A 14,883-nucleotide genomic window follows, 5' to 3' on the forward strand; every position below is an offset into this window, starting at 1 on the left:
TTGAGGTGATATCTTGTCAGTTAAAACAGGCCAGAAGTTATTATCAATACACCACTGGACAACAGATGGATCCAAATATTCAAGGCATACTGCACCAAAAGCTGCTTATTGTTTAAGTGTACTTTTATTTGCATTATTCATGTAATACTTCTGCTTTGCTGCTCAATATGTAATATGGCCAAAGCACCGGCCTCATAAATGAACAATGAGCATTTTACTAAATTATTATGTTATTAAAAGTAATCATTTCCCTGTCCTCGAATATACTACACCTTCATATACTCCCCTTGCAGTGTTAAGGCCTCTTCTGATTGCTTGCAAAGTGACAAATGAAGGTCTGAGCGAGTGGTGGCCTTGGTAATCACATACTGTGATAATAACACTAATGAAAACACAGAGGGAAATGAGGTGTGTCCCACTGGATGGCAGTGAGCATGTGCTATAGAATGACAAACTGAAAGCATAATGGAGTTACACGAGAGCACAATTTAATTCACCAAGATGAGTCTGAGATAGTTACAGAGACACACACACAGTGAGGGAAAAAGACAGACAGAGAGAGAGAGAGACAGACAGACGAAAACAGATAGCGAGAGGTGATGGAGAGGCAGAATTTAAAAAGAAGTAGTGATGGCCTTCTTTATCCTGTCTATCTTTTTCTGACTTATGTGCGTACAGTATAGCAAATCAATTAACCAAGTCGTTAACTTCAATTTTGAATTAGCTGGAGTTAGATGTGAGTATGCAGTGAAGGAATGAGAAGTCCAATGAATCAATGTAGAAGTAGATGGGTCTGGTGGGTTAACCAGAATGCACTGGTGCATTACCAAGCCTAATTAAATAGTATGTGCTCCTGGCCTAACTCCCCTGTGACAGCAAACCAACCAGGCGGGACGAGAATGTGGCCTAAGCAAGCAAACCTTACTTATGGGACAACAAATACTTCCAGGTCATGACCCTGGTTTTGCTGAGGTGGAGGGCATCCCATCATTGGGTTGGTTTGTTGCAATGTCAGAGAAGGCTTGAGGAGTAGAAGAAAAAACAAAGAGAACCGCATACACCTCATTGTTGTCTTTATGAATGTTAAGATCTTAAAAGATCTTTTTATGGTTCTCTTATGGTTCTATTTGTTGGTGTAAAAGTTACTTTCATAAGGCACGAATAACCTTGTGAGTAGACAAAAGACATTAAAATCTAAGAGCAGGCATCTGTGCATACTGCACATTAAGAAGGCAAATGTTAAAGAGACAGGCCTTTACAACTGAATATCTATGGCCCTCTCTTGCCCTTAGACAAACCCTGATGGTATGAAAAAATCTCACATCGATGTGCCCCTGTAAGCATAAGCCATACAGCCATACGGCACATAAACAATCATACACATAAACAAGGCAGAGTATATGCTTTTTTGCTCTTAAGCAAAAACAAATTCCCTCTCAATTTCACACAGAGATACAAAAAGAAAAAGACGAGGCAGGAAGACACAGATTTACAAATCAGCAGGTATTAAGTGGGTCCTGCACTCTGGGGAGCTTCTTTAAGATTCATTCTCATTGTTTTTTGGTACAAAGGAAAAGTGAGTAGAGTAGCTGCTTCTCATGCAATACCTCTCAATGACATTTCATTGTCAATAATTCTACCTGATTCTTAAGGAACTGCTGTTATTAGTACAACTTTTGTATAACTGTTTCAAAAAATTAAGCATGCCATGTTCATGTAATCTGGGTTTACTGCTACTAGAGGCTAATTTACTATGTAATAGCATTGCCACTGTTGCCACTGACTATGTCTTATTAAGCTGTTATAGCTATTAACTTTTACATTTTAGTGTAGACCTAAAGTATCAGCTGAATGCCTCATGATCCTCTATGAACCAGGACAAGAAGAAGTAATGTAATAGCTGATTATTGCACATTGATTGGAGTTAGATGTGTGGGCAGGCAGGAAAGATTATGGCCTGATTATGGGTACTGACCTCAGTGATGCGTGGGTTGGTGCACTTGACATTCTTACTGGACAGGTTCAGCCAGCGGGTGGTATAAGGATTGATGGGAGGGCAGTGGTGCCGCAGGGTACACCTTCCTTCTGCACTGCACCAGCCACACTGGAACTTCCTCTCTGCCTTCAGACACATGCCGCAGCTGTCCCGCTGGGCTGCACACTTGTACAAGTGCACTGTGGGATACAGGAAGCAGTGGGGATATACAGTGAACACACAACAACTGAGAAACCTACAAAAGGATTTGGAGAGTACTTTTCAAGGAAATGAAATATCCCCTCAGGCTATCTCTTCTTTTTTATCCCCAGTAACACATATTTTAAGATCCACCTGTGATTAACATACCATATAAATATGTATATACACACAGTATATTTGACTTAGAAAAGACAATATTTGAATGCAGAGAAAGATTAGAAAAATGATGGACAGTGCAGGACATGCTGACTGGGGCATCTCTTGTTCTCACCTTGGATATTCTCCGGGTTATCAATAATGAAGTTGCCGTTCCACACCACTGAGAAATCCACAGGCAGCTCACTGATTTTCATTCCCTCGTACAGATACTAGAGGCCAAGGATGGTGAGAAAGTGGGGGAAAGAAATAGAAAGAGAGATAGGGGTGACGGTGGAAAAGAGACAAAAAGAGAGGAGGATTTCAATGGGGGTTTTGGGAATTTGAGTTCCCATGAGTCCTTGTAGATGCAGCTCTATGTTTTTCCAATATTACCCCCAAGTTACATCATCTCATCATCAGAGAGCTGATAATGTGAGAGGCCACAAGAAACTGGACAGCTGAGCAGAAGCTTGAGCTTCCCTTTTGGCCATTACAGATGCTGTCCTTAACTGCCACCTATGCCCTTAATTCTAGCCTGACCTGTGTGTATTCTGGGAATATACTGCAGAAGTCAGTATGTGCTTGACTGGAGGGCAGAGCCATGCTGCAGTCTTCTCCAATATAATTGCCTAGGCTGCAACTACTGTGCCTCCACTGACTAAATGACACATATAATGTACACAAACACACAAACTGTGGCAATGTGGTGTTGCACGTTTTCTACAAACAGTAATGTAAATTATATAATTACTACTGTACAGTATTTTCTGTATACGAAAAGTACAATGTATACTGTAAAAAATAATTAAATAAAAAATCACAAACACACACACCAACGAACAAAATCATGCATCACCAATTACACCTAGGTTGGCACAATCTGGGAAAGTGTCACCCAACCTACCGAGCTGTTCTGGCACTGCACACTGGAGCTGTTGAAGCGGAGGGCGGTGACTCTGTGGCTAACCCCCTGGATGTGGAGGACACACTCGTAGCCTCGCTGGCCAGACTGGGGCTGAGGCAGGTTCCTGGCCTTCAGGGTGATAGGCTTCACTTCCCCTGCTGGGATCAGAATGTCCTCAGAGCGCACCAGCTGGGGACAGTCCTGGAAGAAACAAGCACAGGGAAGGAAGCCCACATCAGCACCAATCTGAATGAGATTAATAAATAAGGACAATAAGAAGAATGAAGTTTTCAGAATTCATCTGAAGTAAGCATTTGAAAGTGACTCTGACCTTATAATATTCATAACTTAAGTCTGAGCATTGAACAACTCATATCAAGAGCGGAATTTTGAAAATGCTCATTTAACATAGAGAATTATTAAATACGCAGTCAGTGGTTTACAGTAGCATCACACACAGAAGCTTTAGTCTTGGTGGCCTTTTGCCTTTCACATCCGTAAATCTTGAGTCCTCTTAGATCAGAGATATGACATCATATGGTGATCCCATACCAACCTCTATTCTAATACAACTTCATCTCTCAGCAACAGCTATTGGTATTTATAGACAAAGAGAGGCTGGCCTTTATTCATAATACTGACATAAGGGTAAAACATCTGATCTAACGTTGCGTGTGAGTTCCACTGCAAATATGTTGTATGAGACTGAAGGAGTAATACCCACCGTGGTGTTGTCAGTAGAGCCATGTGTACTGTAACTCAACACCCAAAGGAGCAGTTAATACAATTTGTTGTCCTTTACTACAAGTAAATTAGTTTAGGGAAGTAAAATAAAAAGACATGCAGCAAATACCCAAATACTGTCTGCTTGCATAGCCAGAAACGCACGGAAAGCAGCATCCACATGGGAATATTTCAAGCAGTTTGTATCTACCGCATATGATTGACTGGGTCAGAGTGATCCTGTGTCATTGTTAAGACACTCTAAGCTCAATAACTCCAGAGATAATAGAGTGTTAATTGCTACTGCAGAGAACAAGAGCTCTGAATGAGAAACGCCAATGTGGAAATAGAAGAGCTTAGATGGCTGTCTTTCTGAAGACATGCCCTGAGGCTGACACAGAGCTGGAACACAGAGCAGGATGCAGGCAGCAGGAAACAGAGAGGGGGAATGTGCAAGAAAGAGGAAGAGAGAGAGAGGATGGCAGAGGAAAAGATAGGGAAGAAAGAAAATGTTGTGCAAGCAAACTTGCATGTATGTGTTTGTGCATCGGTGTGTTCCACCAACCTCAGAGGCGTTGACTCGTCCCTCCTGGAAGGAACAGCTGGAGGGGTCATGGGTACACAAGTTGCGGTACTTGCACCAGTGGCAACGGAAGGCGCTGTTCACACATGACAGACACCTGCTCGGACACACACGCACACACACACACAAGGAAGGAGAGAGTCAGGAAAAAGCAGTGCAGACAAGGTGGGGCAGAGAGTTTGTCAAAGTGGGGGAAGGGCCACAGAGGAAATGAGTTCAGATCCCAAGTGGGCACCTGCTGTTGTTGTGCCCTTGTGGTTGGCAGAGTATCTAATAGCTGCTGGGCCAAGTTCTCCCTGCATATATTTTCTGCTGCCATTTATTAATACTGCGTGTCGTGTGTGAATGCTAGGCTGCATATTAGCCCCTAGAATCAGATGGAGAACGAGAGACAGAGAGTGAGAGAGTGGAGGAACATGAGTAATGAGGACAAATAAGACATTGGCACAGCTTGATCCTGCAATTACCATTAGCCCAGCATTGTTACAGTTTCGCTGTAATTACCAGCTGTTAGGTGTGTGAGCTTTTTTGCATGTATAATAAGTAAGTGTGTGTTTGTGTGTATGTGTCATTATAAGGGTACATACTGTACTGATAAGGTTGGAAGAAGTATTCAGATCATTACTAAATAAAAGTATCAGTATTACTTACAGATATGCATGCATTTTCTTGTTTGTGCTTTATTTAGGAAACTTTTTTATGCACCACAATGCCGTACCGTTTGATCCATTTGTACTATCACATTCTGCAAGTAAGAGCTTGAATCAAACTGATGCTTCTGTGCTTTCTGCATCACCTGCTAATGACCTCAGAATGCTTCTTCAGAACAGCACTTGAGTATATGTACTTTCCAACACTGTGTACTGGTTACATGGATGAACAGATGGAGAGAATGGGCAAGAAAACAGGAAGAAGTGACTGTTAGAGGCTATAATGTATGTTGCCATAACTAAGACAGCATACACTTTTGATCGCTTGTGATTTTTGTAATTACCACACTTTGTATTTATGAACAGTTGTTAAAAGAGAGTATTGTCGCTCTCCCTCTCCCTTTCTCTCTCTAAAATAAGGTAGAGTTATGCATACTTGCTTATTGTGAAATATTCATTGGTGCAAAAGCATGGGGGGGATCTCTAGCAAGCACACTAATTGCGAAGAATAGGGTTGATTCACCTTCTGGCAAACAGAGTGTACAGTATGTGTGTAAGAGGGAGAGAAAGAGAGAGTATGACTTGGCATCAGAGCTTGCGAAGGAGAGCATATGCTCTTTTCAAGTGTATGCATCTTTCTTTGTGTGAGCAAGTATGTTTGTCGTCACCGATTAACTGAGCTGATATGAGAGCTGATAATTGCTTTCTGTGCTACTCAGACAGGGTTCTTAGACCAGCCATATGAAGCTATAGGGAACTGTACGTTTGTTTGTGCGTCTGTATGTGAGACAGAGAGATAGCGAGAGAAATGCAGAAAAACACTGCCTGCTTTTATCTGGCAAAGAAGATAGTGGCTACAAACATTTTGTTTTAGAGCCAAGGGGATAGTGAAGGGATAATATGACATGCTACAATTCTTGCGTCCCTGCTAGCGACACTGCTGTGATATCCTTAGTCTCCTGCTCACTGTTCATTGATACTCCCAAGTCAGCAAGGGTTTTGGATCTAGCACAAAGAGAATCTGCCACACTGGACTGAAGCGAGCAATTGCAAAGGCACAGCCGACACCAAGATCTCCAGTCCAGGGATTCAATTTAACATCACTCAATCAGGGACAGACATGGCATGAAAACGGGCATGAAATCCCTACTGAAGACCTGTTAGGCAGAAAGCTATGTGTTTTGTACTACAGCGTGACTGAGAAGAAGGCTTCATTAGCGCAACAGCACAGAAACTTCCTGTTACACTGCTCAGGGAGCAGCCAGCGATCAGATTACATTAGTCTTTACAGGGGATATTTTTAGGGGACTGGGGCCGGCTAAGGTTGAGGACAAATTGTAACTAATTCCCAGAGCATTGATCCAGTGGTTTCGGGCAGCAGGTCTGGGGCATTGTTTTTGTAAATGAAAAGAGAATGAATGGGCTCTGAGTGAGATACTCACAGTTGGTGGACACTGCAGTTGTAAAATTTAACCTCCGTGCTGATAAGCATCTGACCAGTCTCCTTAGAATTGAGCCTCAGCTCAACGCCTGACCAATCTGAAAAAGAGTGGAGAAGAGATTAACATTTATTGTATGTCCATGCATCATACATCATCATACTACAGTGCAGCTGCTTTATCTTTACCTTATTTTGCATTGCTGTGAACAACAGCATCATTAAATCTTATGCTAATTAGTCGCTATGAGCTGTTGATCTTGGCATACGAGTATATACAAGATATCTAGAAAAGTAGCATTTCTTTCTCAATTAATACCCCGGGCTTTTATTTGCTTAAATCACTGAACTCACACTGCCTATATCTGGGATAGGCCTCTAATACTTTTACCATGCCGGTAAATCTGAATGAATAATGGTCACTGTTTCCGTAAAATGAACAAAACAATTTAATTGTGGAGAATCTAACTAATCGTACGATGTGTAGAATGTCCATATTGACAAACGTTGAATCATTTACATTGGTATGCATGATCTAAGCAGTTTAGAATTAGGTCAAGCAGGTGACCCGGTATGCTTAAAGTAGTTGAATACATTCAAAGAACTTCTATAAAAACCAGACCAGGCATCTAATTGAGACTTGTGTTTATTTGTCAAAATATACATATTAGCTCATTTCAATTACATACAGAGCCATTTCATCTGATCAAATTTTGTTTTCCTGCATTTTACTGAACAGTGTTCTGGCTGTGTCTTCTGTTCTCTGTAAAAACAGCCTCTTATCTCTTCCCAAGAGAATACAGACTCCATAAATATGCGTGTGTGAGTGTGAGTGTGTGTTTGTATATGTGTATGTGTAGAGCAGCCTGAATTTTGATGACATTCAGTGTGTAGGAGGCATGAATGACCCTCCGTGCCCTGTTCTCTCCACAGCACCTGTTGGGAATCAGGCTCGGTTTCACACAAGTCTGTGTAGCAGGCAGGCTAGGCTCATAGCTGACATCTACCATTGCACATTTGTCTCACAGGATCTGGCAAACAAAGTGGTACAGAGTTCCTGTCCACGCAAAACCTCCTCTAGGACTTTATTTTTCCATAGTGGAGAAGTGAGCCAGCTATTTTCGTCATCAGTCTAGAGTCCTCACAGTTTTATCCTAAACTCTCATTCAGTTTTAGTTTTAGTTTAAATTTCTCCTCTATCTTTTATTTTCAATTTATGTTCACTTCTCCACCTTTAATGTCATTTCCTCATTTCCCTGCTTCACTTTTCTCTATCTTCTCCTCAGGTCATCACCACTGCACGATCGATGTTGATGTGCAACAGATAGAAAGGTTTGCTAGGGGACAGGAAATAGACGAGCATAGTGGGGAGGTCAGAAGGAAGTGGCCTCGGGGGAATGAATGTGGAGTAAAAATGGAGGTATAACCAGCTGGGAGAGGCAATGAAGGAGGAGGGAGGAATGGGAAAGGTGGTCAAAAGGGAGGAGGGAGGGGGATAGAAAGAGAAGAATGGTAGGATGGATGGATAGCTAGATGGATGGAGGAAAGGCTTAGGGGGGGATTGGCTGACATTTACCTAGGGGAGAACATTCATATTAGTGCCTGATGCACCACTCCCCATGGGAGCTCTGGGCAAACAGGACTGTCATTTACTCACAGGGAGGAGGATTACCAAGCCCCCAAAACACACAGTGATTTCCACACACTGCACATAATATATTATTCAGGGTGTTTGGTTTTGTCACCCTGCAGCCATCTTGGCTTGCAAACAACAGGTATTTATTGTCAAACAACAGGTGTTAGTATTCGTAATGATATATATGTTTGTAAATAAATTAATGTCGGCTGTGGTATATTTATGGATATATGCTGAAGGAATTCTTGAAAGGTCACACGTTTTCTATGAATAGTTATTAGAGGTCATTAGCGTTTATTTATTCCCGGATCTAAAAGATGTTTTAGGCTGTGTTTAGATTCCAACAGGGGACATATTAAAGGAAAAACCTGAATAAGAAACATAATAAATTCAGATGTGTCCATGCTTCAGGGCTCAATGAATGGTTTGATGAGTATGAAAATGACTGAATATAATGCTATGGCCTTTACAGTCACCAGGTCCCAACCCAGTTGAACACCTATGGAAAATTAAAGACTTTCATCTTCAGATCTGTTTAGTGACATCTACGACTGTCTCTGATGCTCTATGTCATATTGTTATGTCTGGCTATGTTTTTTTTTTCAATCTGCTGTACTCAGCTCTCTCTTTTCAAAAGAGATGTCAATGAGATTCCCTGATTTAGTAAAGGTTGTATATATAAATGACGAAATATCTTTTGGAGGAATAGTCTTAATCCCTCCAATAGAGTTCTACAGACATGGCAAAGAGCACCAAAACGGTTCTGGATCTCATGGGGGCCTGACTTCATATTAAGACACTTCATGTTGGTTTTTCCTTTAATGTGTCACCCATCAGTATGTTCTACTCAACCATGAATATGTTTCTACTCTTGATTTTGTAAAAATGGCTGACCTCTGCTGAAATACAATTCATCACTATAAAGAATAGCATTTATATATACTATTATTTATTAAATGTTTGTGCTTTATCAGGTGCCAATTTCTCTGAAGCAAACACTAGACCAGCTCGCTGTGTCTTCGCTATGTTAAGACACTAATCCACCACATCATCGTCCTCATCGTCCTCGTCATCCCTACAACTAAATCGTCCCCTGGCTGATTGAACCTGCATGTCAGACCATTGCCTATTAGCCCAATCTGAGGGTAGTAATGTGGTGATCTGCTGCTCTGCCACAAGCCAGGGGACCTCAGTGTGTGCCTCAGCTCTAATGGGGCCTGGCCTTGTGTGTAGCACACTTCACTGCCAGACAACTGATCCTAGATCAGTGGGAGCTTGTTACATAGTCGATGCCTGCTAAAATTAGGAGTGTTTAATCAATAAAGATGTTGCATGTGTGCAGATGAACAGTTGGCTCAGTGCAGCATAAATAGCAGAAAAGAGAGTGACAAATGGGAATCCTACAAAGACTGTGTTTAAGGTTCTAATTGCCATGATCAGATCAGTGTACTGTGGAATACATAGGAAAGAAAATTGGAAGCAGTTTGCATGCAATGGATGGTAGAATGTGTGAGTCTGTTTGTTATCTCTACCTTGGTCAGTGGGGATGAGGGGAACATCCTTAGCAGCAGGAGACACACAGAGTATCTGGTTGCCATTGACCTGCCCCTCCACCTCTGTCAGGTTCCCAAAGGAGCAGGTGATGCCTGCAGAAAGGTCTGGGACGTGGCTCACCTTCACCAGCAGCTGTATAAAGTGTGGGGCACATGACAACAATGTGTATATGATGTGACAAAGTTTATTAAACACAATAATTTGAACATGGAAATATAGTATGGTTTACAACATGCCACATTTTCCGATAAGGACTGGTGCACAGCCAAATGCATATATGATGATACAGGCTGACATGTGATGCCTCAGCACTGTTCTTTGTATCTTTGGTACAGAAGGGACATAAAAAAAAAACATTCTGGCTTGAAGCAGCAGTGAATGAAAAAAGGAAAAAGGAAACACTGCTGTTGGCAAAGCAGTCCCTCCACTTTGCCAAGAAATATTGCTGTGTCTTAAAAATGTTATCAACACCATAATAAGGAAAAAAAGGCTGCGTTCAGATCTTAATCTTCGATTTGAGTGTAGAAGATATCATTAAAGAGGTAGAGACATACATTGTGATCAATCAATCAGTGGTCAATACTAAACAGCATAAAGGAAATTGGGGAAAAAAACTCCACTTGGCCAATTCTAGTTTTGTTCCTCTTTGTCTGTCCCTTACAAGGACAAATATACATAAAACACAAGCGAAAGTGCAACAACAAAAAAAACCTATACACACATAATGTGCAGTACATATGCAATATACTACGCAGATGCACATAGAGGCATTTGAAGTCATTCTCTGGAGAGCAGTGACACTGGGGCTGGAGCATTCAGCTGCTCTGCCTATAAATAAATGTATTCTGCACACAGGGTGTGTGATCTGGCTCACCAGCCAAGAGAGGCAGCCTGGATAATTATCACCATGGCATTTCATAGCCTTGTTCCATTAGCTGTTATTTTTGGGCCATACCGTTTGAAGTTTCTCTTTGTTTTATGTGCCTTTCACTAAACACCACAGGGCTACTGGGACAGGCAAGGCAGCTGAGCAGCTTAACTGTAGGCCTTTCAAGAGATGCTGACTGTCTCAGTAGCTGACTACACTGTCTCCCTCGTTAACTGCCTTACTCTTGTACCTATTGAGAGGATGGGTTTTTTTTCTGGTGAGGACCTCTCGTCTTCCCCTGTTTTATTTTCACCATGTTTGTGTTGCTTCACTATGAGGTATGTCAGAGAGATCCGTGATTACAGCAATCAATGTCTTTTGTTCAATGTAGAATTCCCTGAGTAACCTCTCACATTAATTAGCTCTCATCGTTCAGTCAAGACACACATACAGATAAACACTCAAAATATGCTCATGCACCCTCACACCCTCACACACACACACACACACACACACACACAGGCAACAAGGCTGCTACAGAAAGTAAGCTTGTCCCAGAGTGTAAAGCCTTTGCTCTTTTTGTTCTCCTGCCTCCCCGATGATGATGGTGCTGGGTGCTTTTGCAGCTTGGCAGCAACTACCAGCCTAATTGGTGGCAGAGTTTTAATAAAGTTAATTTGATTGTTTTCTTGGTGTTTCTATCTCTCCTAGTGCCCACATGAAGAGGCTGTGTTGTCATGGAGATAGCTGTCTGCCCCTGTGGAATTTTGAATTTGTGAGAGTTTTTGTGCATGTGTTTGGCGGAATGACCCTGTTACTGTTATGGCTGACATGGAAACCAATAACTGCTAGCATGTTCTCTGTTAAACTGCTGTTTGTAAACTGGACAACAGGGTGAGGTCTACTGAGGGTGAGTTTGAGGATGAGATATCATGCGATATCACGAGATATCGACACACTTAGCAGAATTGTTTTTCTGTTTAACTGGTTAAAGAGTCATCTCACCCAAAATACGTGGAAAAACACGATGTGCCTTAGCTGACTATGAAACCAGGATATTGACGTTCAATCATCCCATCATCCATCCGTCCATCCTCAACCGCTTATCCTGCGTATAGGGTACATTGTGGGACCTAGTTGTAAGTGTGTGTCCACGCATGTACATGTGCAGAATTCACCCGAACTTGGACAGGCAGAGCCTTTCACTGTTGCTCTATCTGCCTGTTTTTCAGAGTCCATGAGGAGATGCTGCACTGCACTCGGACAACTTTAACACCTACACACCCACCCACGTAAACATGTCTTGGCACACATATTGACGGCTCTGTACCAAGTGAGCATATGCACGCTGAAACGCCCACATAGAGCTCTTATGAACCTTCCCATCTAATGTTTATGCATCAACCATGATCAAGACTAGGCGAACTGCTATGTGGGATCATTTAAAATCTTCTGCCTCTGCACGTGGGTAGGAAATATGTAAATGGATTAAACAAATTTTTCTTTGTAAGGTGTGCAAGCAGTCATTAAGATTGCAGGCATTTGAGATTGTGTGTGTGTTCTGTATGTATATGAATGTGTTTGTAAACTTACAGATATGCTAGGCTCTGACACCGCAATGCTGTCTGGGTACACAGTGGCCATCACACACTGGTTGAGAGAGGCAGCGAAGCGGTATGGCTCGTCTGCACGCTCACATCGGTCCCTCTGAGAGCAGCTGAACAGAGAGGGAGAACAAGGGACAAAGAAAGAAAGGCGTTACTGATATTTGTTTTTAACAGGAACACAAATAATTCCTTGCATTTCAACAGGTTCCCTGCATGGTTTGTGCTTGGGCCTTAAAAAAAGCTATTATAGCCCTGAGAAAAATATTATTACATTAGATTGTTACCAAAGTTGTAATAGGAACGAAAACATAGACCCCATGAATGAATAAATCACAGGAAAAAGAGGTACTGCCAAAGTTATAATAGGGAAGAAAATACTAACAATGAAAACTAGAGAAAATGTATAAAAACAATCAAACAATAAAAATAATTGTGATATGAACAAATACATGTTACAATAAATGTAATAAAAACATTATGTGACAATTTTAGTTGGGAAAGTTGTGACAGATATTTAAAACAACAACAGAAGGAAGGGAAGGGAAAAAACATTACACACAAACAAACATTAACAGTAAATATTGTCTAAGAATTGGAATATTAAACAATTTTGTAATAGGAATAAAAAAGTTCCAGCAGTGGTGACTTTTGTCTATAAATATGTGACAGGAATGACCACATGTATTTTACAAAAGCGGTCATTTACATAGCATGATTAATCCCCCCACTTCTGGACATTGTATAGAGGCAATATAATTAGAAGATATAAATGCATCATCATTCACCTTTTGATCCACCACCTTTGTCTTAAGACATCTGGAGTCCTTTAGAATTGCACCTGATGCTTTGGGCTTCTTTTCTCTTTCTCTCTTAGTTTCCGTGCTGTCTGTCTTTTGTTGTATTGCTTACAAAGAAAAGCTCACTCTTGTAAAAAACAAATTGCATTTCATGACCGCCTTTTTTCACCTACGTAATATTGCAAAAATCAGGAATATCCTGTCTAAAGATGATGCAGAAAAACTAGTCCATGCATTTGTTACTTCTAGGCTGGATTACTCCAATTCCTTGCTTGAAAAAGTCCATTAAGACTCTTCAGCTGATCCAGAATGCTGCAGCACGTGTTCTGACAGGAACCAGGAAAAGAGATCACATTTCTCCTGTTTTAGCTTCTCTGCATTGGCTTCCAGTAAAATCCAGAATAGAATTTAAAATCATTCTTCTTAGCTACAAAGCTCTGAACGGTCAGGCACCATCTTATCTTAAAGAGCTCATAGTACCTTACTACCCAACCAGAGCACTGCGCTCCCAGAATGCAGGGTTACTTGTGGTTCCTAGAGTCTAAAGTAGACTAGGAGCCAGAGCGTTAAGCTATCAAGCTCCTCTCCTGTGGAACCAGGTTCCAGTTTGGGTTCAGGAGGCAGACACCATCTCCACATTTAAGAGGAGACTTAAGACTTTCCTCTTTGATAAAGCTTATAGTTAGGGCTGGCTCAGGTGAGTCCTGAACCATCCCTTAGTTATGCTGCTATAGGCCTAGACTGCCAGGGGATTTCCCATGATGCACTGAGCACCTCTCTCCTCTACTTTCTCTCCCTCTGTATGCAACCTCATCCCATTATTGCATGTTACTAACTCAACTTCTCCCCTTTCCAGTAGTCTTGTGCTTTCTCGTCCCTCTCCTCTCATCTCATCACTTCCTGCAGGTGTTTCTGGCTTGCGAGTCACCTGCTGCCCCCGTGTTCCTGCTCGACACCCTCTGCTACAACAACTATTGTTACTAGTCCTATTGTTATTATTGTTATTATAATCATTAACATTGCGATTATTATCATTAACACTACTTTAAATATCTGTACCATTTTTCATTTAGTCTATAGCAACATCGCCTTTACTGTCTGTACCTCTGTGTGTATATTGTGTAGGCTGCCTCCCTCCCCTCTCTCTCCTTCCATCCCTCTCTCTCTTTCTCTCTGTTCTTCTCCTGCCCTCTTCTCTCTCTCTCTCTCTCTCTCGCCCCCTCTCTCTCTCTCTTTCTCTCTCCTTCACCCCCAACCAGTCGAGGCAGATGGCTGCCCACCCTGAGCCATGGTTCTGCTCGAGGTTTCTGCCTCTTAAAAGGAAGTTTTTCCTTGCCTCTGTCGCCTAGTGCTTGCTCTTGGTGGGAATTGTTGGGCTTCTGTAAATAACATCACAGAGTACGGTCTAGACCTGCTCTTTTATGAAAAGCGAGTGAGATAACTGTTGTTGTGATTTGGCACTATATAAATAAAATTGAATTGAATTGAATGATTGGCTAAGTTACATTGTTGTTAAATTAACCACTGCCTCCAGTTGCTAATTGAATACAGTATACTAACATAAACCATAAAACCACAGCACTAAGCACTACGGACCCAAATTACATTCTTCAATCACTGCATAACTTTGGAGACTTAACTAGTGCAAATTACATGGCGTTCACTCATAAGAGATCTTAATGGTCAGACAGTGTATCAAGTACCAGATGACACCCCCACAACCCTCCACATCCCTCATTAAAACTCACCCGCCTCCTCCTTCTTATTAAAACTGTGTGTTCCCTCCAG

General features: G+C 41.7%; 1 protein-coding gene across 1 annotated transcript in view; it reads right to left on the minus strand.

The window, feature by feature from the left end:
• plxna2 (plexin A2) overlaps positions 1 to 14,883 on the minus strand; it is a 178,383-nt gene that overhangs the window by 60,112 nt on the left and 103,388 nt on the right. Inside the window, exons 6-12 of the mRNA XM_038722831.1 lie at positions 12,285 to 12,408; positions 9,802 to 9,955; positions 6,638 to 6,734; positions 4,528 to 4,642; positions 3,240 to 3,440; positions 2,469 to 2,565; positions 1,976 to 2,175 (exon numbers count right to left, since the gene is read on the minus strand). Of these exons, the coding sequence (XP_038578759.1) occupies positions 1,976 to 2,175; positions 2,469 to 2,565; positions 3,240 to 3,440; positions 4,528 to 4,642; positions 6,638 to 6,734; positions 9,802 to 9,955; positions 12,285 to 12,408 (988 nt within the window). The remainder of the gene's footprint in view (positions 1 to 1,975; positions 2,176 to 2,468; positions 2,566 to 3,239; positions 3,441 to 4,527; positions 4,643 to 6,637; positions 6,735 to 9,801; positions 9,956 to 12,284; positions 12,409 to 14,883) is intronic.

The sequence above is a fragment of the Micropterus salmoides genome, unplaced genomic scaffold (assembly GCF_014851395.1).
Source record: "Micropterus salmoides isolate LMB-PRFRI ecotype aquatic unplaced genomic scaffold, ASM1485139v1 Ms_hic_scaffold_16, whole genome shotgun sequence".
Lineage (NCBI taxonomy): Eukaryota > Metazoa > Chordata > Actinopteri > Centrarchiformes > Centrarchidae > Micropterus > Micropterus salmoides.